Source organism: Coregonus lavaretus (assembly GCF_964263955.1).
Source record: "Coregonus lavaretus genome assembly, chromosome: 3".
Classification (NCBI taxonomy): Eukaryota; Metazoa; Chordata; class Actinopteri; order Salmoniformes; family Salmonidae; genus Coregonus; species Coregonus lavaretus.
In genome coordinates this window covers 12507712-12532800 of record NC_139990.1, presented here as the reverse complement: position 1 = coordinate 12532800, position 25089 = coordinate 12507712, and the positions used below count along the sequence as shown (strand labels likewise).

The window sequence follows — 25089 nt, the reverse complement described above, 5'->3', positions numbered from 1 at the left end:
AAAAAACATAAATACCTTATTTACATAAGTATTCAGACCCTTTGCTATGAGACTCGAAATTGAGCTCAGGTGTATCCTGTTTCCATTGATCATCCTTGAGATGTTTCTAAAACTTGATTGGAGTCCACCTTTGGTCAATTCAATTGATTGGACATGATTTGGAAAGGCACACACCTGTCTATATAAGGTCCCACAGTTGACAGTGCATGTCAGAGCAAAAACCAAGCCATGAGGTTGAAGGAATTGTCCGTAGAGACAGGATTGTGTAGAGGCATAGATCTGGGGAAGGGTACCAAAAAACGTCTGCAGCATTGAAGGTCCCCAAGAACACAGTGGCCTCCATCATTTTTAAATGGAAGATGTTTGGAACCACCAAGACTCTTCCTAGAGCTGGCCGCCCGGCCAAACTGAGCAATCGGGGAAGAAGGGCCTTGGTCAGGGAGCTGATCAAGAACCCGATGGTCACTATGACAGAGCTCCAGACTTCATCTGTGGAGGTGGGAAAACCTTCCAGAAGGACAACCATCTCTGCAGCATTCCACCAATCAGGTCTTTATGGTATAGTGGCCAGACGGAAGCCACTCCTCAGTAAAAGGCACATGACAGCCAGCTTGGAGTTAGCCAAAAGGCACCTAAAGACTCTCAGACCATGAGAAACAAGATTCTCTGGTCTGATGAAACCAAGATTGAACTATCTGGCCTGAATGCCAAACATCATGCCTGGAAGAAACCTTACACCATCCCTACGGTGAAGCATGGTGGTGGCAGCATCATGCTGTGGATATGTTTTCAGGAGCAGGGACTGGGAGATCAAGGCAAAGATGAACGGAGCAAAGTACAGAGAGATCCTTGATGAAAACCTGCCCCAGAGTGCTCACGACCTCAGACTGGGGCGAAGGTTCACCTTCCAACAGGACAAAGACCCTAAGCACACAGCCAAGACAACATAGGTGTGGCTTCGGGACAAGTCTCTGAATGTCTTTCAGTGGCCCAGCCAGAGCCCGGACTTGAACCCGATTGAACATATCTGGTGAGACCTGAAAATAGCTGTGCAGCAACGCTCCCCTTCCAACCTGATAGAGCTTGAGAGGATCTGCAGAGACGAATGGGAGAAACTCCCCAAATACAGGTGTGCCATGCTTGTAGCGTCATACCCAAGAAGACTCAATGCTGTAATCGCTGCCAAAGGTGCTTCAAGAAAGTACTGAGTAAAAGGTTAGAATACTTACAGTACCAGTCAAAAGTTTGGACCTAATCATTCAAGGGTTTTTCTTAATACAAAGCTGTCATCAAAGCAAAAGGTGGCTACTTTGAAGAATCTCAAGTATAAAATATATTTTGATTTGTTGAACAATGTGTTGGTTACTACATGATTCCATATGTGTTAATTCATAGTTTTGATGTCTTCACTATTATTCTGCAATGTAGAAAATAGTAAAAAATAAAGAAAAAACCCTGGAATGAGTAGGTGTTTCAAAACTTTTGACTGGTACTCTATGTAAATGAGGTTTTTTCATTAATAAATTAACAACAATTTCTAAAAACCTGTTTTTGCTTTGTCATTATGGGGTATTGTGTGTAGAATGATGAGGGAAAAACAACAACAATTTAATCAATTTTAGAATCTGATGTTGACATTGCCTCCTGTGAAGTATCAGATTAATGAAAAAAGAAGATGGCAGACCTGGTTATGAAATATGACAGCATATTTTCCAGAGGGAAACTGGAATGTGGCAAAGCAAGAGGCTTTGTGCATAGAATAAGACTGAAAAAAACCTTGGAGGAAATGGAAGTATGTGACATCCTCAGGAAATCGAATAGTGAGTGGGCATCCCCTCTCGTTCTTGTCTGGAAACCAAATAGTGAACTCAGAATCTGTACAGATTTCTGATTGCTCAACACGAGAACTGAGAAGGATGCTTATCCCCAACCAAATCAAGCCGATGCACTGCCGTCACTGGGCGTAAACGGCCTTTTCAGCACAATGGATCTGACATTGGGATTTTACAATATTCCCATACACAAAGAGGGTCGTAAATACACAGCCGTTACGACACCAGTTGGCCTTTTCGAATATAACAGAATGGCTCAGGGCTTCTGCAACAGCCAGCCACGTTTGCCAGGATGATGTCAATCTTTGGGGACCAGAACTAGCTCTCCCTTTTGTACTATCTAGATGACTTACTAGTCTTTCGTAAAAGTGAACAAGAAGCACTTGAACGGTTGGAGCTGGTTTTCAGTCGACTCTCAAACAACAACTTGAAGCTTGCCCCAAAGAAGTGCCACTTCCTTAGGCGTTCTGTGAAATTCTTGGGTCATGTGATATCTCAAAAAGGGATCCAGACTGACGAGGGAAAAGTGACGGCCATCAGTGAGATGACATCCGCTGATCTCATGGAGATGGATGGGAAAACCCCTGCTGAAGAGGGTCCAGTCATTTCTCGGAATGATGAACTATTACTCCCACTTTATCAAAGGCTTTTCAAAAATTGCCAAGCCACTGTACTGTTTAACAGCAGGACAGAAAACCAAACGAAAAGATCAAAATGGCAAGACTCAGAGTAGGCCGCCCCGGAGGCTGACACCTGAAGACTGTACGAGTGAGTGTCAACTTGCCTTTGATGAGTTAAAAGCAGCTGTGATTAGCTGCTTTAGTAAACCCTTCATTCTTTCGACTGCTTCAATTGACGACCCAGGCGCTGTTCTGAGCCAGATCCCAGAGGGTGAGAGTAAAAGTAGACACATCGTGTTTGCTAGTAAATCCTTCAACAAATCCCAAGCAAGATATCCAGCCCATCGTCTAGAGTTTCTTGCATTGAAATGGGCCTTATGTGAAAAATTGAGTCACTGGCTAAAGGGTGCCCAGTTTACTGTCCTGACAGATAATAACCCACTGACTCACATACTGACAAAGCCTAAACGTGATGCCTGCGAGCAGAGTTGGGTGGCGAAGCTAGCCCCGTATGACTTTGATCTGAAATACATACCTGGCCACAGAACATACTCGCCGACTTTTTATTTATTTATTTATTTTTATTTCACCTTTATTTAGCCAGGTAAGCCAGTTGAGAACAAGTTCTCATTTACAACTGCGACCTGGCCAAGATAAAGCAAAGCAGTGCGATAAAAACAACAACAACACAGAGTTACATATGGAATAAACAAAAACAAAACGTACAGTCAATAACACAATAGAAATCTATATACAGTGTGTGCAAATGTAGTAAGTTATGGAGGTAAGGCAATAAATAGGCCATAGTGCAAAATAATTACAATTTAGTATTAACACTGGAGTGATAGATGTGCAGAAGATGATGTGCAAATAGCGATACTGGGGTGCAAATGAGCAAAATAAATAACAATGTAAATAACAATATGGGGATGAGGTAGTTGGGTGGGCTAATTACAGATGGGCTGTGTACAGGTGCAGTGATCGGTAAGCTGCTCTGACAACTGATGCTTAAAGTTAGTGAGGGAGATAAGTGTCTCCAGCTTCAGAGATTTTTGCAGTTTGTTCCAGTCATTTGCAGCAGAGAACTGGAAAGAATGGCGGCCAAAGGAGGTGTTGGCTTTGGGGATGACCAGTGAGATATACCTGCTGGAACGCATACTACGGGTGAGTGTTGCTATGGTGACCAATGATCGAAAATAAGGCGGGGATTTGCCTAGAAGTGATTTATAGATGACCTGGAGCCAGTGGGTTTGGCGACGAATATGTAGTGAGGGCCAGCCAACGAGAGAGTACAGGTCACAATGGTGGATAGTATATGGGGCTTTGGTGACAAAACGGATGGCACTGTGACATACTACATCCAATTTGCTGAGTAGTGTTGGAAGCTATTTTGTAAATGACATCGCCGAAGTCAAGGATCGGTAGGGTAGTCAGTTTTACGAGGGCATGTTTAGCAGCATGAGTGAAGGAGGCTTTGTTGCGAAATAGGAAGCCGATTCTAGATTTAACTTTGGATTGGAGATGCTTAATGTGAGTCTGGAAGGAGAGTTTACGGTCCAACTGGACACCTAGGTATTTGTAGTTGTCCACATATTCTAAGTCAGACCCGTCGAGAGTAGTGATTCTAGTCGGCGGGCGGGTGCAAGCAGCGTTCAATTGAAGAGCATGCATTTAGTTTTACTAGCGTTTAAGAGCAGTTGTAGGCCACGGAAGGAGTGTTGTATGGCATTGAAGCTCGTTTGGAGGTTTGTTAACACAGTGTCCAATGAAGGACCAGATGTATACAAAATGGTGTCGTCTGCATAGAGGTGGATCTGAGAGTCACCAGCAGCAAGAGCGACATCATTGATATACACAGAGAATAGAGTCGGCCCGAGAATTGAACCCTGTGGCACCCCCATAGAGACTGCCAGAGGTCCAGACAACAGGCCCTCCGATTTGACACATTGAACTCTATCTGAGAAGTAGTTGGTGAACCAGGCGAGGCAGTCAGTTGAGAAACTAAGGCTATTTAGTCTGCCAATAAGAATGCGGTGATTGACAGAGTCAAAAGCCTTGGCCAGGTCGATGAAGACGGCTGCACAGTACTGTCTTTTATCGATCGCGGTTATTATATTGTTTAGGACCTTGAGCGTGGCTGAGGTGCACCCATGACCAGCTCGGAAACCAGATTGCATAGCAGAGAAGGTACGGTGGGATTCGAAATGGTCGGTGATCTGTTTGTTAACTAGTCTTTCAAATACTTTCGAAAGGCAGGGCAGGATGGATATAGGTCTGTAACAGTTTGGATCTAGAGTGTCACCCCCTTTGAAGAGGGGGATGACCGCGGCAGCTTTCCAATCTCTGAGGATCTCAGACGATATGAAAGAGAGGTTGAACAGGCTAGTAATAGGGGTTGCGACAATTTCGGCGGCTAATTTTAGAAAGAAAGGGTCCAGATTGTCTAGCCCAGCTGATTTGTAGGGGTCCAGATTTAGCGGCTCTTTCAGGACATCAGCTATCTGAATTTGGGTGAAGGAGAAGCGGAGGGGGCATGGGCAAGTTGCAGCGGAGGGTGCAGAGCTGGTGGCCGGGGTAGGGGTAGCCAGGTGGAAAGTATGGCCAGCCATAGCAAAATGCTTATTGAAATTCTCGATTATCGTAGATTTATCGGTGGTGACAGTGTTTCCTAGCCTCAGTGCAGTGGGTAGCTGGGAGGAGGTGCTCTTATTCTCCATGGACTTTACAGTGTCCCAAAACCTTTTGGAGTTAGTGCTACAGGATGCACATTTCTGTTTGAAAAAGCTAGCCTTTGCTTTCCTAACTGATTGTGTATATTGGTTCCTGACTTCCCTGAAAGGTTTGTCAGGGATGGTACCACCCAACATGTCACAGCAGAGAACGTGCAAGAGACGCTCCGGCTGTCTGTGAATTGCCAAGGCCCGCCAGACAGTGGCATGACAGGGTCCAATCAAGGTGCAAAGTCTGCTGAGATCTCTGGTGATGAAGTGAAGGCACTCCTAGACAACAGCTTGGAACGACAGAGAATCATATCCATGTGCACTGACCCACTGATGCAGCTATCCCAACATCCGCTCCCCACTTTTTCACTAGGAGAACTCAAAGAGAAGCAGCAAGCAGATGAGACATTGACTCGTGCTACCTATTATGTGGAAAGAAAACGGAGACCATCACATCGTGAAAGAGAACATGAAACAGTTGATGTTCAGAAACTTTTGAAACATTGGGAGAAGTTGGAATACAAGGATGGAATACTGTACAGGAAATTAAAGGACAAAACTGGAAAGAAGAGATATCAGATTCAATGTAACTTTGTCCCTGAAGGCAGATGTGTTGAAGGGAACACATGATGATGATGCACACCAAGGCCAAGCAAGAACCTTACACCTCATCAGACAGAGGTTATTTTGGGTTGGTATGGATGAACAGGTGAAAGACTATGTCATGAGATGTAGACGCTGTGTTGTGAGCAAGTCGAGAAGACTTGAGGCAAGAGCTCCTCTTGAATCGATTAAGACAACTGCGCCACTAGAGTTGGTCTGTATCGATTTATAGTCGGCTGAACGAAAGGATGGAGAGAGTATTGACATACTAGTAGTAACAGACCATTTTAAAAAAGTAGCTCACGCCTTCCCTTGTACAAATCAGACAGCAAAACAAGTTGCCCAGAAACTGTGTAACAACTTTTTCTGTATTTACGGTTTTCCTCTGCGTCTTTAAGCGAACAAGGGGCCAACTTTGAAAGCAAGCTGATATCATGCTAATGGACCTGGCAGGAGCTAAGAAATATCACACAACTCCGTATCACCCAATGTGCAATGGGCAAACAGAAAGATGTAATCACACTTTGGGGAATATGATTCGAGCCTTGTCTCCACAGAAAAAGAGAAATGGCCTCAGATGACACAAACTCTCACGTTTTTATATAACTGTACCGTACATGAGACGACCGGGTTCGCCCCTTTTTACTTAATGTTTGGGCCACCCGACAGCTACCGGTTGATGCCATGTTTGGAAGTGTTCTGAGAGACGAGACCGTATGGGTTACAGCGAATTTGTAGACTCCTTTCAAAGAGATTTTCAGGAGGCAGTGCGTGTCACACAGAAGAACACATCAAAGACACAGAAGAAGAAGGCAAGAGAATATGACAAGAAGGTGAGAGGATGCAAAGTTCTCTTAGCCAACAAGAAAGAACGGGCAAACGGAAATTGGCAGATGTGTGGGAATCTACCGTCTATGTCATCAGTTGGAGCAACCCAGATCTGCACATCTACAGAGTAGTCAACCCTTCCACAGACAAGAGCAAGGTTGTACACTGCAACTTCTTCCTGTGAACTTTCTTCCGATTGGAGAGGCTGAAGAGGATACAACCGTTCCCTCCATACTTTCAGAGGAGAGTTTTGCAGATGCCAGAACTATGAGACCAAACCCACTACAGGATGTGGATGGGGGCAGTGATGACCAGAGAACTGCAGTCTGGATCCTCCGAAGTCCAAAAGTATTAAATTAGTCTATGGACGCCTCCGGGTCCTTGTTGATAGGACAAGAGAGTAATGGAGAAACCGAGTCAATAGTGGATGCTGAAAGTGAGCAGGAATCTAGAAGAAGTGACTCTGGTCACATGGAGCATTCCGAATTTCCGAGCAATAGTGACAGAGACCCAGAAGGAGACCCTTCCCACTATGAGGATGGCAGCTTGCAACCCTTGGCTGATGAGATAGAAACATCCTCCAAGAGCAGTATAAGGGTCAGTGACTTTCCTCCAAGTGATCAAGTTCAAACAAGCAAATCGCCCACCCGGAATAGTACCAGGGTCAGTGAAATTGGCCCAAGTGAGAAGGCCAAAAGCAGCAGACTATCTCCCCTAAAAGTCAGTGTTAAGGACAAGTCCCACGATACAGTCAATTCACAAAGCTCTAAGAATCATTTAGGGGAGGGTAGTGTGACACGTACAAGGTACGGAAGGGTTGATAGACCAGTAAGATACTTTTTGAAGCCATGAAAAAGCTTGTTAGAAAGCCTGACATGTCAGAGACCATAGCAACACTCTTAAATGTCCTGTTGAAAGTCATGGATATCAGTGATACAGAGTATTAAGTAGGCTATGTGTATTCAGTGTTGAGTGCACAGGACAGTTTAGGTTACGGGAAAGAAAGGGTGAAGGTGATATGTAAAAGAAACACTATTTTATACAGTCCTATGGACAGCCCATGGCTAATGTTTACCCGTCAGGTATTTCTTGAACAGGTTTAAAGTGCCCACCCTAGTAAAGTGTCTTTAAGGTCTGTATGGGTTGATAGAATTCTGAGGGGGTGAGTGTGACAAAATGAAAATGTAGAGTTTCCATGAACTTTTTATTTAAATTTTTTACATATAAATACATATACATACAAATATACAGTGGGGAAAAAAAGTATTTAGTCAGCCACCAATTGTGCAAGTTCTCCCACTTAAAAAGATGAGAGAGGCCTGTAATTTTCATCATAGGTACACGTCAACTATGACAGACAAATTGGAAGAAAAAAAATCCTGAAAATCACATTGTAGGATTTTTAATGAATTTATTTGCAAATTATGGTGGAAAATAATTATTTGGTCACCTACAAACAAGCAAGATTTCTGGCTCTCACAGACCTGTAACTTCGTCTTTAAGAGGCTCCTCTGTCCTCCACTCGTTACCTGTATTAATGGCACCTGTTTGAACTTGTTATCAGTATAAAAGACACCTGTCCACAACCTCAAACAGTCACACTCCAAACTCCACTATGGCCAAGACCAAAGAGCTGTCAAAGGACACCAGAAACAAAATTGTAGACCTGCACCAGGCTGGGAAGACTGAATCTGCAATAGGTAAGCAGCTTGGTTTGAAGAAATCAACTGTGGGAGCAATTATTAGGAAATGGAAGACATACAAGACCACTGATAATCTCCCTCGATCTGGGGCTCCACGCAAGATCTCACCCCGTGGGGTCAAAATGATCACAAGAACGGTGAGCAAAAATCCCAGAACCACACGGGGGGACCTAGTGAATGACCTGCAGAGAGCTGGGACCAAAGTAACAAAGCCTACCATCAGTAACACACTACGCCGCCAGGGACTCAAATCCTGCAGTGCAAGACGTGTCCCCCTGCTTAAGCCAGTACATGTCCAGGCCCGTCTGAAGTTTGCTAGAGTGCATTTGAATGATCCAGAAGAGGATTGGGAGAATGTCATATGGTCAGATGAAACCAAAATAGAACTTTTTGGTAAAAACTCAACTCGTCGTGTTTGGAGGACAAAGAATGCTGAGTTGCATCCAAAGAACACCATACCTACTGTGAAGCATGGGGGTGGAAACATCATGCTTTGGGGATGTTTTTCTGCAAAGGGACCAGGACGACTGATCCGTGTAAAGGAAAGAATGAATGGGGCCATGTATCGTGAGATTTTGAGTGAAAACCTCCTTCCATCAGCAAGGGCATTGAAGATGAAACGTGGCTGGGTCTTTCAGCATGACAATGATCCCAAACACACCGCCCGGGCAACGAAGGAGTGGCTTCGTAAGAAGCATTTCAAGGTCCTGGAGTGGCCTAGCCAGTCTCCAGATCTCAACCCCATAGAAAATCTTTGGAGGGAGTTGAAAGTCCGTGTTGCCCAGCAACAGCCCCAAAACATCACTGCTCTAGAGGAGATCTGCATGGAGGAATGGGCCAAAATACCAGCAACAGTGTGTGAAAACCTTGTGAAGACTTACAGAAAACGTTTGACCTGTGTCATTGCCAACAAAGGGTATATAACAAAGTATTGAGAAACTTTTGTTATTGACCAAATACTTATTTTCCACCATAATTTGCAAATAAATTCATTAAAAATCCTACAATGTGATTTTCTGGATTTTTTTCTCATTTTGTCTGTCATAGTTGACGTGTACCTATGATGAAAATTACAGGCCTCTCTCATCTTTTTAAGTGGGAGAACTTGCACAATTGGTGGCTGACTAAATACTTTTTTCCCCCACTGTATACACATCCTTTAAAAAATATATATTTCCCTTTATTACTTTCCAACCCCACCACCCCTTCCCTAATTGGAGAAAACTAGTGAACAACAATGCTTAGGCCTCTACTTGCAGCTTATACATACTATATACATTTTATGGACACAGTCAATTTTACAATAATTCTATTTTGTTTGTTTTTACTCATGAACTTCCTCTACTCTCAACCTCTCCAATCATTTTCAAGATGTCCATCCGGTTTGCTTCTATATGCCATATCTTTCTAACTGTGCTCTTTCACAAAAGCTCTCAACCTATAACCTATATACTTATTATGGACACAGTATGCTTTACATTAGTTATCTTGTTGTTATTAGTTGTTGTTAGTTGTTATTAGTCCCATTCTTCAACTCCTTTCAACACCACCCATCTATCTCTTAACACCATCCATATTGGATTTCTATTTGCCGTATATTTTTCAACTGTACTGTGATGTTTTACAAAAGTTCTGAACCCTTCTATTCTCATTGTTTCTACAGATTGTAAATTGAAAATAAACATTTTTGCTAAAAGTATTATTATATTATTGATCGATTGACTATGACTTTTCAGATCACCCAGTAGTGCTACCTGCAGGGTTAGCTCCAGGTAAATATTGCAATCCTTTAGCCATTCCTGGACCTGTGTCCAAAAACAAGCTACAAATGGACAGTACCAAAACAAATTATCTAATGATTCTGTCTCTTCGCAGCAAAATCTGCAGAGCTGGGAAGATTGTATCCCCCATATAAATAACATTATATTTGTAGCAAGAATTTTATATAATAATTTAAATTGAAATATTCTACGTTTTGAATCCGGCGTCGTTTTGCGCCTCATTTCATAAACACTATTCCATGGAATCGATACGTCAAAAATCTCTTCCCAACTATTTTGTAATCTATATGGGATGGCTGTCAATCCTTTGGTCCTGAAATTAAACTGGTATACTTTTTTATTTATCACAATTTTCTTTAACCAATTATGTTCTTTAATGCAGGGCTGACAGACAAGTTCCTTACTTTTTCCCCCTTCCACTTTCCTCTTCCATTTTTGTGGTAATGCTGCAATTATTTGGTTGTAATTTTGGTTAGAGCAGACATTTCCATATGTTGTATTTATTCTATTTGAGTTTAACCACAATATTTGTTGTATTATTTGTTCAGTCATTTCTGGAGAATTAAATTGAAATTGCAACCAACTTTCTATGGCTTGTTTTAGAAAAAGTGATATTTGGGAGATGATTTCCTTTTCAAATAACTGAAAGTGAGAGGTTGTAATCTGAATAAAGGGGAAAAGGCCATTCTTGAACATTGGGTGAGACAATCTTACTAATTTGCTGGAGAACCAGTTCGGATTTAAGTATAACTTTTGTATGACTGAAGCTTTTAGTGATAGGGCTAATGCTTTAACATTTAATAATTTCTGTCCTCCAAATTCATATTAATTATATAAATAGGCCCGTTTCATTTTGTCTGGCTTGCCGTTCCAAATAAAATTGAATATTTTTTTCTCATATAATTAAAAAAACTGTTTGCTAGGCGTAGGCAAGACCATAAGCAAATAGGTCAACTGGGATAATACTAAAGAGTTAATCAGGGTGATTTTTCCACAAATTGACAGGTATTACCTTTCCATGGTAGCAAGATCTTATCTATTTTCGCTAACTTTGTATTAACATTTATTGGAGTGAGATCATTTATTTCATTTGGGATATGTATACCGAGTATATCCACATCACCATCAGACCATTTTATTGGTAAACTACATGGTAATATAAAAACTGTATTTTTTTGTGATCCAATACATAATATAGTACATTTATCATAATTTGGTTGTTATCCAGAGAGGTTAGAAAATGTATCTAGATCCTCTATGAGGCTGTGGAGGGATTCAAGTTGTGGATTTAAAAGAAAACATGAATCATCACCTTTGTTTTTAAGCCCTGGATTTCTAATCCCTTGATATTATTGTTGAATCTGATTTTAATAGCTAACATTTCGATGACCATAATAAATAGATATGCCGATAGTGGACAACCTTGTTTCACTCCTCTTGACAGTTTAAAACTTTAGGAGAAATAGCCATTATTTACTATTTTACACCTAGGGTTACTATACATGATTTTAACCCATTTTATAAGAGATTCTCCAAAATTGAAATGATCCAGGCATTTATATACAGTGGGGAGAACAAGTATTTGATACACTGCCGATTTTGCAGGTTTTCCTACTTACAAAGCATGTAGAGGTCTGTCATTTTTATCATAGGTACACTTCAACTGTGAGAGACGGAATCTAAAACAAAAATCCAGAAAATCTCATTGTATGATTTTTAAGTAATTAATTTGCATTTTATTGCATGAAATACGTATTTGATCACCTACCAACCAGTAAGAATTCCGGCTCTCACAGACCTGTTAGTTTTTCTTTAAGAAGCCCTCCTGTTCTCCACTCATTACCTGTATTAACTGCACCAGTTTGAACTCGTTACCTGTATAAAAGACACCTGTCCACACACTCAATCAAACAGACTCCAACCTCTCCACAATGGCCAAGACCAGAGAGCTGTGTAAGGACATCAGGGATAAAATTGTAGACCTGCACAAGGCTGGGATGGGCTACAGGACAATAGGCAAGCAGCTTGGTGAGAAGGCAACAACTGTTGGCGCAATTATTAGAAAATGGAAGAAGTTCAAGGATGATGGTCAATCACCCTCGGTCTGGGGCTCCATGCAAGATCTCACCTCGTGGGGCATCAATGATCATGAGGAAGGTGAGGGATCAGCCCAGAACTACACGGCAGGACCTGGTCAATGACCTGAAGAGAGCTGGGACCACAGTCTCAAAGAAAACCATTAGTAACACACTACGCCGTCATGGATTAAAATCCTGCAGCGCACGCAAGGTCCCCCTGCTCAAGCCAGTGCATGTCCAGGCCCGTCTGAAGTTTGCCAATGACCATCTGGATGATCCAGAGGAGGAATGGGAGAAGGTCATGTGGTCTGATGAGACAAAAATAGAGCTTTTTGGTCTAAACTCCACTCGCTGTGTTTGGAGGAAGAAGAAGGATGAGTACAACCCCAAGAACACCATCCCAACCGTGAAGCATGGAGGTGGAAACATCATTCTTTGGGGATGCTTTTCTGCAAAGGGGACAGGACGACTGCACCGTATTGAGGGGAGGATGGATGGGGCCATGTATCGCGAGATCTTGGCCAACAACCTCCTTCCCTCAGTAAGAGCATTGAAGATGGGTCGTGGCTGGGTCTTCCAGCATGACAACGACCCAAAACACACAGCCAGGGCAACTAAGGAGTGGCTCCGTAAGAAGCATCTTAAGGTCCTGGAGTGGCCTAGCCAGTCTCCAGACCTGAACCCAATAGAAAATCTTTGGAGGGAGCTGAAAGTCCGTATTTTCCAGCGACAGCCCCGAAACCTGAAGGATCTGGAGAAGTTCTGTATGGAGGAGTGGGCCAAAATCCCTGCTGCAGTGTGTGCAAACCTGGTCAAGACCTACAGGAAACGTATGATCTCTGTAATTGCAAACAAAGGTTTCTGTACCAAATATTAAGTTCTGCTTTTCTGATGTATCAAATACTTATGTCATGCAATAAAATGCAAATTAATTACTTAAAAATCATACAATGTGATTTTCTGGATTTTAGTCTCTCACAGTTGAAGTGTACCTATGATAAAAATTACAGACCTCTACATGCTTTGTAAGTAGGAAAACCTGCAAAATCGGCAGTGTATCAAATACTTGTTCTCTCCACTGTATAAACCTGTGGTACTTTATAACATTCCTTTTCAAAGTCTGCTATGAATAGCAGGCCTGGTTTCCCAGATTTTTCATAGTGTTATATTGTTTCCAGTACTTACCTTATATTCTCTCCAATGTATCGTCCATGTAAAAAAACCTGTCTGATTAGAATGAATAATGTCCGACAATACCTTTTTAATTCTATGCGCTATACATTTTGCTAGAAGTGTAAGGGGCCTCCAATTTTTTTAAACGGCTTCACCATAGGGATGGTGCAAGGTTTCCTCCAGACGTGACGCTTGGCATTCAGGCCAAAGAGTTCAATCTTGGTTTCATCAGACCAAAGAAGCTTGTTTCTCGTGGTCTGAGAGTCTTTAGGTGCCTTTTGGCAAATTCCAAACTGGCTGTCATGTGCCTTTTACTGAGGAGTTGCTTCTGTCTGGCCACTATACCATAAAGGCCTGATTGGTGGAGTGCTGCAGAGATGGTTGTCCTTCTTGAAGGTTCTCCCATCTCCACAGAGGAACTCTGGAGCTCTGTCAGAGTGACCATCGGGTTCTTGATCCCCTCCTTGACCAAGGCCCTTCTCCCCCAATTACTCAGTTTAGCCGGGCGGCCAGCTCTAGGAAGAGTCTTGGTGGTTCCAAACATCTTCCATTTAAAAATGATGGAGGCCACTGTGTTCTTGGGGACCTTCAATGCTGCAGACGTTTTTTGGTACCCTTCCCCAGATCTGTGCCTCTACACAATCCTGTCTCGGAGCTCTACGGACAATTCCTTCAACCTCATGGCTTGGTTTTTGCTCTGACATGCACTGTCAACTGTGGGACCTTATATAGACAGGTGTGTGCCTTTCCAAATCATGTCCAATCAATTGAATTTACCACAGGATGACTCCAATCAAGTTGTAGAAACATCTCAAGGATGATCAATGGAAACAGAATGCACCTGAGCTCAATTTCAAGTCTCATAGCAAAGAGTCTGAATATTTATGTAAATAAGGTATTTCTGTTTAAAAAAAAAAATACATTTACCCCCCCAAAAAAATTATGGGGTATTGTGTGTAGATTGATGAGGATTTTATTTATTTAATCCATTTTAGAATAAGGCTGTAACGTAACAAAATGTGGATAAAGTCAAGGGGTCTGAATACTTTCCGAATGCACTGTATATATATTATAAATATATTTTCTTTTACTGGACTGATGGCCTGAGAAAAGACTGATCCAGCTGATGACGAAACTCAAGTCGCACTGAATTATGTCTGCCTCTTGCACCAATTCATATTGTTACTCTGATGACCAGAGAAAGTGGAATATTCCTTGATATTAAAAAAGACACAAGCCGCTAATAATAACAACGCAAGCTTATCGGAACACTTTGCAATACTCATTCATTGCAGCTGCAGTGCTGGGGGCATATAAAGCTTTTATGGCTTATAATGGTGTTGAACAAAGTGTTGACAGTGCTGAATAACAACTTAAACATTCATTTACACATGAAAACAGAAGCCTTTTGGTGTATTCGTAATCTCATAGTATCAATTTTGCTGGGCATTTGAGGCTTCTTTTTACAGTCTATGGCTTGAAGAAACTGTGTAGACACGGTGATCTGAGCTATCTGATTGGCCAGCGGTAGGCTTATAGGTGCACTTGATTTGCTCTCTGGCCCTGCCGGGTAGCCGGTGTTCTACCTTCAGACACATTAAATTATTCAAAATTGGAACAATTTGCCTTCCCGCCGCTATGGCTGCTGAATCAAGTGTACCTACCGCAAACAGCGCAAAAAAAGTACAAAAAAGTAATGCAAGGCTTTATCGTTGTTTTTTTACAGAAATATTTGGTGATCGACTAGGAATGCCTTGGAGATCAACCAGCCAATCGCGATCGACCGGTTGGTGACCAATGCTGTAGGCTAATAACCTCATCATATTTTCGGCCTACATTTAGGCCACATCAACGAAATAGTGAGGTGACTATGACAGAACTTTGAGTTTATTAAGGCCAGGCACCACATACTAATAGGGTCCAATGGTGGCGTGCACAGCAACAGGGAGCAGGAAGACATGCAGTTAACCAAATCCTCTACTTTAATCTTGAAATATAACTGTGACTTTATTTTCCACATTTTTACTTTATTCTCGAAATATTGCCACTTTATTCTCGATATATTGCTGCTTTATTCTCAAAATATTGCCACTTTATTCTCAAAATATTGCTGCTTTATTCACTAAATATTACCACTTTATTCTCTAAATATTGCTACTTTATTCTCAAAATATTGCCACTTTATTCTCTAATATATTTAAAGTACTATTGTGCAAAAATATCAAATAAATTCAAGTACAACCACCCTTTGCAATTTTATTTCCCTCTTTACTTGGCCCTAATACTACCCCATCATTTCGTGTAGATTGTTGACAAAAAAATGACAATTAAATACATTTTTATTCCACCTTGTAATACAACAAAATGTGGAAAAATTCAAAGAGTGTAAATACTTTCTGAAGGCACTGTAGGTTATGAAATCAAAACGTCTTACCTGCATGAAGGATGATTTAAAAAAGTAGCTTTTTGGTAAGCGCTGTTCCCTTCTTTGTCAATTACCCACACTGCTCTGCAGTCTCTTCATTCATAAGGCAATTTATAATTGTGTCACCCATCAGACTATTGTCTATTTAATCTTGTTTTTAGGCTATATCTATTATTATAGGTCTATGTGTGAAATTCGTTTTGATATAGTTTAGGTGTAGTTTTGATCGGCCATTGTCAGATGGGCCATTGTCAGATGGCAGCCAACTAACTGGTGAAGGAAGGGCAGAGGGGGGGGGAAATGATATGTCCTCCTAAATTTTCTTATAACACAAACTCTGATATCGAAATTCGAACCATGACAATGTGTTGAATATACTTATTTAATTTGATTAATCTCTCCTCATTCATTTTTTAAATACCCACGTAGGGTTGTATGCTCCTGAAAACCAATGAGTAGATGGGAAAGGTGGGACTTGCAGGTCCTCAAGCATCTCAAATAAAACCAAGTTCTATTTTAGCATTTGGCTATGCAGACACTCGTTCACGCGCGCTAACGGTGTGGGGGAAATGATTGAATAACAGTTTTGGACGAGATGGGTCCCATTATGTCTGGCGAAAACCAAACACTGCATTACACAGTAAGAAACTCATACCAACGGTCAAGCATGGTGGTGGTAGTGTGATGTTTGGGGATGCTTTGCTGCCTCAGGACCTGGACGAATTGCCTTAATAGAAGGAACCATGAATTCTGCTCTGTATCAGAGAATTCTACAGGAGAATGTCAGGCCCTCCGGAGCTGGGTCATGCAGCAAGACAATGATCCAAAACACACAATCAAGTCTACAAAAAAAAAAGCAACATATTTGAAGTTTTGGAATGGCCTAGTCAAAGTCCAGACCTAATCCCAATTGAGATGTTGTGGCAGGACTTGAAAAGAGCAGTTCATGCTTGAAAACCCACAAATGTCACTGTGTTAAAGCAGTTCTGCATGCAAGAGTGGGCCAAAATTCCTCCACAGCGATGTGAAGGACAGACCAACAACTACAGGAAGCATTTCAAATCAAATCAAATCAAATGTTATTTGTCACATGCACCGAATACAACAGGTGTACGCCTTACAGTGAAATACTTACTTACAAGCCCTTAACCAACAATGCAGTTTTAAGTAAAGTGTTAAGTCAAAAATAGATAACTAAAAAATAAAAAATAATTGAAGAGCAGCAGTAAAATAACAGTAGCGAGGCTATATACAGGGGGTACCGGTACAGAGTCAATGTGCGGGGGCACAGGTTAGTTGAGGTAATTGAGGTAATATGTACATGTAGGTAGAGTTAAAGTGACTATGCATAGATAATAAACAGAGAGTAGCAGCAGAGTAAAAGAGGGGGTGGGGGTGAACAATGCAAATAGTCCGGGTAGCCATTTGATTAGCTGTTCAGGAGTTTTATGGCTTGGGGGTAGAAGCTATTAAGACCCCTTTTGGACCTAGACTTGGCACTCCGGTACCGCTTGCTGTGCGGTAGCAGAGAGAACAGTCTATGACTAGGGTAGCTGGAGTCTTTGACAATTTTTAGGGCCTTCCTCTGACACCACCTGGTATAGAGGTCATGGATGGCAGGAAGCTTGGCCCCAGTGATGTACTGGGCCGTACGCACTACCCTCTGTAGTGCCTTGCGGTCGAGGCCGAGCAGTTGCCATACCAGGCAGTGATGCAACCAGTTAGGATGCTCTCGATGGTGCAGCTGTATTACTTTTTGAGGATCTGAGGACCCATGCTAAATCTTTTCAGTCTCCCGAGGGGAATAGGCTTTGTCGTGCCCTCTTCATGACTGTCTTGGTGTGTTTGGACTATGTTAGTTTGTTGGTGATGTGGACACCAAGGAACTTGAAGCTCTCAACCTGCTCCACTACAGCCCCGTCGATGAGAATGGGGGCGTGCTCGGTCCTCTTTTTCCTGTAGTCCACAATCATCACCTTTGTCTTGATCACATTGAAGGAGAGGTTGTTGTCCTGGCACCACACGGCCAGGTCTCTGACCTCCTCCCTATAGGCTGTCTCATCGTTGTCTGTGATCAGGCCTACCACTGTTGTGTCATTGGCAAACTTAATGATGGTGTTGGAGTCATGCCTGGCGATGCAGTCATGGGTGAACAGGGAGTACAGGAGGGGACTGAGCACGCACCGCTGAGGGGCCCCGTGTTGAGGATCAGCATGGCAGATGTGTTGTTACCTACCCTTACCACCAGGGGTGGCCCTTCAGGAAGTCCAGGATCCAGTTGCAGAGGGAGTTGTTTAGTCCCAGGGTCCTAAACTTAGTGATGAGCTTTGAGGGCACTATGGTGTTGAACGCTGAGCTGTAGTCAATGAATAGCATTCTCACGTAGGTCTTCCTTTTGTCCGGGTGGGAAAGGGCAGTGTGGAGTGCAATAGAGATTGCATCATCTGTGGATCTTTTGGTGCGGTATGCAAATTGGAATGGGTCTACGGTTTTTGGGATAATGGTGTTGATGTGAGCCATGACCAGCCTTTCAGACGTGAGTGCTACGGGTCGGTAGTCATTTAGGCAGGTTACTTTAGTGTTCTTGGGCACAGGGACTATGGTGGTCTGCTTGAAACATGTTGGTATTACAGACTCAGTCAGGGACAGGTTGAAAATATGAGTGAAGACACTTGCCAGTTGGTCAGCGCATGCTCGGAGTACACGTCGTGGTAATCTGTCTGGCCCTGCAGCCTTGTGAATGCTGACTTGTTTAAAGGTCTTACTCACATCGGCTACGGAGAGCGTGATCACACAGTCGTCCGGAACATCTGATGCTCTCATGCATGCTTCAGTGTTGCTTGCCTCGAAGTGAGCATAGAAGTAATTTAGCTCGTCTGGTATGCTCGTGTCACTTGGCAGCTCGCGGCTGTGCTTCCCTTTGTAGTCTGTAATAGTTTGCAAGCCCTGCCACATCCGACGAGCATAGGAGCCGGTGTAGTATGATTCAATCTTAGTAATGTATTGACGCTTTGCCTGTTTGATGGTTCGTCGCAGGGCATAGCAGGATTTCTTATAAGCGTCCGGGTTAGAGTCCCACTCCTTGGAAGCAGCAGCTCTATAATTTAGCTCAGTGCGGATGTTGCCTGTAATCCATGGCTTCTGGTTGGGGTATGTACGTACGGTCACTGTGGGGACGACGTCATCAATGCACTTATTGATGAAGCCAGTGACTGATGTGGTGTACTCCTCAATGCCATCGGATGAATCCCAGAACATATTCCAGTCTGTGCTAGCAAAACAGTCCTGTAGCTTAGCATCTGCGTCATCTGACCACTTCTTTATTGACAGAGTCACTGGTGCTTCCTGCTTTAGTTTTTGCTTGTAAGCAAGAATCAGGAGGATAGAGTTATGGTCAGAATTGCCTAATGGACGGTGAGGGAGAGCTTTGTACGCATCTCTGTGTGTGGAGTAAAGGTGGTCTAGAGTTTATTTTCCTTTGGTTGCACATTTAACATGCTGGTAGAAATGAGGTAAAATGGATAAATAGTCCCCGGCCACTAGGAGCGCCGCCTCTGGGTGAGCGTTTTCCTGTTTGCTTATGGCCTTATACAGCTCATTGAGTGAAGTTGTCACAACTTCCTCCGAAGCTGCCTCCCCTCCTTGTTCGGGCAGGCTTCGGTGTTCGTCGTCACCGGCTTACTAGCCACTGCCGCTTCATATCTCATCATTCCATTTGTCTTGTCTTGTCAATTACACACACCTGGTAACAGTGTCCTACGGAATAAACTCTGTATTCTGTGATTTACCCTCCTGCGCCTGACTCCTTCAAATCACATTCTCACAGCGGTCTTAGTGCCAGCATCGGTTTGTGGTGGTAAATAGACAGCTACAAAAAATGTAGATGAAAACTCTCTTGTTAAATAGTGTGGTCTACAGCTTATTGTGAGATACTCAACCTCAGGTGAGCAAAACCTTGAGACTTCCTTAATATTTGATTTTGTGCACCAGCTGTTGTTTACAAATATCCACAGACCGCCACCCCTTGTCTTACCGGAGGCAGCTGTTCTATCTTGCCGATGCAGCGTATATCCCGCCAGCTGTATGTTATCCATGTCGTCGTTCAGCCACGACTCGGTGAAACATAAGATATTACAGTTTTTAATGTCCCGTTGGTAGGATATCCGTGATCGTAGTTTGTCTATTTTGTTATCCAATGATTGTACGTTGGCTAATAGGACTGATGGTAGAGGCAGATTACCCACTCGCCGTCGGATCCTTAAAAGGCACCCCGACCTACGTCCTCGATATCCCCGTCTCTTTCTCATGCGAATGACAGGGATTTTGGCCTTGTCGGAAGTCTGAAGAAAATCTTTTGCGTCCATCTCGTTAAATAAAAAATCTTTGTCCAGTACGAGGTGAGTAATCGCTGTCCTGATATCCAGAAGCTCTTTTCGGTCATAAGAGATGATGGCAGAAACATTATGTACAAAATAAGTGAAAAATAACGTGAAAAACACACACAATAGCACAATTGGTTAGGAACCCGTAAAACAGCAGCCATCTCCTCCGGCGCCATTTGGTTGCAGTCATTGCAGCTAAAGGTGGCACAACCAGTTACTGAGTGTAAGGGGGCAATTACTTTTTCACACAGGGGAATTGGGTGTTGCGTAACTTTTTTAATTAAATACATTAAATAAGTATCAATTTTTGGGGGGTTATTTGTAAACTCAGGTTCGCTTTATCTAATATTAGGTTTTGGTTGAAGATCTGATAACATTCAGTGTCAAACATATTTTAAAAATAGAGAAAATCAGAAAGGGGGCAAATACTTTTTCACGGCACTGTATGTGTACATTTATTTTTTGCAACGCTCTCGCACACAACTTGGCCGGTGTAGTTTCTATGTAAGGCTTTAGCTCGGTAGGCTAATGCACACACTTGATCCATGAGTCATGATTAGGGTTGCAAAATTCTGGTAACTTTTCCAAAATCCCCAGGTTTTCCAAAAATTCCAGTTGGAAGATTCTTGGAATCAGAAAGGAATAAGCAAGAAATCTGGAATCATGCAACCAGGATTTTTGGAAAACCTGGGTATTTTGGGAAATTTGCAACCCTAGTCAACATATATGAGTCACAGAAAAGTTTATGCTGATGCCTGGTGGAACATAGAGCCGTGAGAGAAGTGACTCCTTGTAACATTCTGTGACTTCCTCTCTCCCAGGTTCTCATCGTGTAACATGTTAAATTGTCTCCCTGTAATATTAAATGGGAGAATCTCAATTGGTTTTGTTCTCCTCCGTCCTCTCCTCTCCACTTTGAAACAGGTCAAAGGTAATCGAGGAGCAGAGGCGAGAAGAGGAAACGTGGAAACAAATGCGCTTGTTTGAAATGAGACTGTCCTTCTCCATCAGGCAAAGGATGTTTATAGGGGTGGAATCCCACAATAAATGTGTAAAGTCATAAAAACTAATTTAGCTAGTTTGCAAGACATTTTATTGCTAAAAGGATAAGACACGTATCATTTTTAAACGTGTGCATGCTTTTCTCCTTCGAGAAAACAACAGCTGATTCAAAGAATGTGTGGTGGATATAATGACCCTAGACGCCGCGAGGAGGGAAGCAGACTCCTTTGTTTGCCTCCTAACGAATTGACACTCTGCTTGCCCAATTGAGAATCTCCCTATGACTTCCTACTTCCTCTCTCCAGGTCTCCTTCTTCCTGTTCACAGTGTTGGTGATGTAACATGTTAGTGTCCCCCTGTAACATCCTGTGTCTTCCTCTCTCCCAGGTCTCCTTCTTCCTGTTCAGACTGTTTGTGTTGTAACATGTTCAAGTGTCCCCCTGTAACATCCTGTGTCTTCCTTTCTCCCAGGTCTTCTTCTTCCTGTTCACACTGTTTGTGGTGTAACATGTTAAAGTGTCCCCCCTGTAACATCTTGTGTCTTCCTTTCTCCCAGGTCTCCTTCTTCCTGTTCATAGTGTTTGTGGTCTACACCATGCTGCCGTTCTCCATGAGAGGAGCAGTCATAGCCAGCATCATCACATGTTTATCACACACAATCACACTCACTGTGTGTCTGGCGTCTACTGCAGAGGCCTTGGAACCACTGGTGTGGCAGGTAAGGGAACACACACACTCGTTCTGATCTATCTGTTGTTGGTTTTTTTTTTTTGGGGGGGGGGGGGGGTAGAAGGATTACTTTATCCTATCCCAGGTATTCCTTAAAGAGGTGGGGTTTCAAATGTCTCCGGAAGCTGGTGAGTGACTCCGCTGTCCTGGCGTCGTGAGGGAGCTTGTTCCACCATTGGGGTGCCAGAGCAGCGTACAGTTTTGACTGGGCTGAGCGGGAACTATGCTTCCGCAGAGGAAGGGGAGCCAGCAGGCCAGAGGTGGATGAACGCAATGCCCTCGTTTGGGTGTAGGGACTGATCAGAGTCTGAAGGTACGGAGGTGCCGTTCCCCTCACTGCTCCATAGGCAAGCACTATGGTCTTGTAACGGATGTGAGCTTCAACTGGAAGCCAGTGGAGTGTGCGGAGGAGGGGGGTGACGTGAGAGAACTTGGGAAGGTTGAACACCAGACGGGCTGCGGCATTCTGGATGAGTTGTAGGGGTTTAATGGCACAGGCAGGGAGCCCAGCCAACAGCGAGTTGCAGTAATCCAGACGGGAGATGACAAGTGCCTGGATTAGGACCTGTGCCGCTTCCTGTGTAAGGCAGGGTCGTACTCTCCGAATGTTGTAGAGCATGAACCTGCAGGATCGGGTCACCGCCTTGATGTTAGCGGAGAACGACAGGGTGTTGTCCAGGGTCACGCCAAGGCTCTTCGCACTCTGGGAGGAGGACACAACGGAGTTGTCAACCGTGATGGCGAGATCATGGAACGGGCAGTCCTTCCCCGGGAGGAAGAGCAGCTCCGTCTTGCCAGCGTTCAGCTTGAGGTGGTGATCCGTCATCCATACTGATATGTCTGCCAGACATGCAGAGATGCGATTCGCCACCTGGTTATCAGAAGGGGGAAAGGAGAAGATTAGTTGTGTATCGTCAGTGTAGCAATGATAGGAGAGGCCATGTGAGGATATGACAGAGCCAAGTGACTTAGTGTATAGGGAGAAAAGGAGAGGGCCTAGATCTGAGCCCTGGGGGACACCAGTGGTGAGAGCACGTGGTGCGGAGACAGCTTCTCGTCACGCCACTTGGTAGGAGCGACCGGTCAGGTAGGACGCAATCCAGGAGTGAGCCGCGCCGGAGATGCCCAGCTCGGAGAGGGTGGAGAGGAGGATCTGATGGTTCACAGTATCAAAGGCAGCAGACAGGTCTAGAAGGACAAGAGCAGAGGAGAGAGAGTTAGCTTTAGCAGTGCGGAGAGCCTCTGTGACACAGAGAAGAGCAGTCTCAGTTGAATGACCAGTCCTGAAACCTGACTGGTTTGGATCAAGAAGGTCATTCTGAGAGAGATAGCAAGAGAGTTGGCTAAAGACGGCACGCTCAATAGTTTTGGAAAGAAAAGAAAGAAGGGATACTGGTCTGTAGTTGTTGACATCAGTGGGATCGAGTGTTGGTTTTTTGAGAAGGGGAGCAACTCTCGCTCTCTTGAAGACGGAAGGGACATAGCCAGCGGTCAAGGATGAGTTGATCAGCGAGGTGAGGTAGGGGAGAAGGTCACCGGAGATGGTCTGGAGAAGAGAGGAGGGGATGGGGTCAAGCGGGCAGGTTGTTGGGCGGCCTGCAGTCACTAGTCGCAAGATTTTATCTGGAGAGAGAGGGGAGAAAGAAGTCAAAGCATAGGGTAGGGCAGTGTGAGCAGGACCAGCAGTGTCATTAGACATAACAAACGAGGATCGGATGTCGTCAACCTTCTTTTCAAAGTGGTTGACGAAGTCATCCACAGAGAGGGAGGAGGGGGGGGGGGGGGGGGGTGAGGATTCAGCAGTGAGGAGAATGTGGCAAAGAGCTTCCTAGGGTTAGAGGCAGATGCTTGGAATTTAGAGTGGTAGAAAGTGGCCTTAGCAGCAGAAACATATGAAGAAAATGTAGAGAGGAGGGAGTGAAAAGATGCCAGGTCGGCAGGGAGTTTAGTTTTCTTCCATTTCCGCTCAGCTGCCCGGAGCTCTGTTCTGTGAGCTCGCAATGAGTCATCAAGCCACGGAGCTGGAGGGGAGGACCGAGCCGGCCGGGAGGATAGGGGACACAGGGAATCAAAGGATGCAGAAAGGGAGGAGAGGAGGGTTGAGGAGGCAGAATCAGGAGATTGGAGGGAGAAGGATTGAGCAGAGGGAAGAGATGATAGGATGGAAGAGGAGAGAGTAGTGGGAGAGAGAGAGCGAAGGTTGCGGCGGCGCGTTACCATCTGTGTAGGGGCAGAGTGAGTAGTGTTGGAGGAGAGCGAGAGAGAAAAGGATACAAAGTAGTGGTCGGAGACATGGAGGGGAGTTGCAGTGAGATTAGTAGAAGAGCAACATCTAGTAAAGATGAAGTCAAGCGTATTGCCTGCCTTGTGAGTAGGGGGGGACGGTGAGAGGGTGAGGTCAAAAGAGGAGAGGAGTGGAAAGAAGGAGGCAGAGAGAAATGAGTCAAATGTAGACGTAGGGAGGTTGAAATCCCCCAAAACTGTGAAGGGTGAGCCATCCTCAGGAAAGGAACTTATCAAGGCGTCAAGCTCATTGATGAACTCTCCAAGAGAACCTGGAGGGCGATAGATGACAAGGATATTAAGCTTAAATGGGCTAGTGACTGTGACAGCGTGGAATTCAAATGAGGAGATAGACAGATGGGTTAGGGGAAAAATTGAGAATGACCACTTGGGAGAGATGAGGATTCCTGTGCCACCACCCCTCTGACCAGATGCTCTCGGGGTATGCGAGAACACATGGTCAGACGAGGAGAGAGCAGTAGGAGTAGCAGTGTTTTCAGTGGTAATCCATGTTTCCGTCAGCGCCAGGAAGTCGAGGGACTGGAGGGTAGCATAGGCTGGGATGAAGTCAGCCTTGTTGGCAGCAGAACGGCAGTTCCAGAGGCTGCCTGAGACCTGGAACTCCAGGTGTGTGGTGCGTGCAGGGACCACCAGGTTAGAGAGGCAGCAGCCACGCGGTGTGAGGCGTAGCCTGTGCGGAGAGGAGAGAACAGGGATAGGCAGAGGCATAGTTGACAGGCTGTAGCAGATGGCTACGATAATGCAGAGGAGATCGGAATGAAATGAACTAAACATCTGGGAAAGGAGAGAGCAGGGCCTCCCTCACCAAAAAAATATAACTCTCCCAACTTCGACGACGATGGCAGTATTATCAGCAGCACCTGTCTTTTTACTAAAGAAATGCTTATTGTATCCCCCTAGAGTCTAAGG

At 44.0% G+C, this 25089-nt stretch overlaps 1 protein-coding gene across 1 annotated transcript in view; it reads left to right on the top strand.

Annotated features, from left to right (window-relative positions):
• adcy2b (adenylate cyclase 2b (brain)) overlaps nt 1-25089 on the top strand; it is a gene marked incomplete at its 5' end in the record, with an annotated part of 129015 nt that overhangs the window by 41831 nt on the left and 62095 nt on the right. Inside the window, one exon of the mRNA XM_084158700.1 lies at nt 21704-21865. Coding sequence (XP_084014826.1) covers nt 21704-21865 — 162 coding nt within the window. The remainder of the gene's footprint in view (nt 1-21703; nt 21866-25089) is intronic.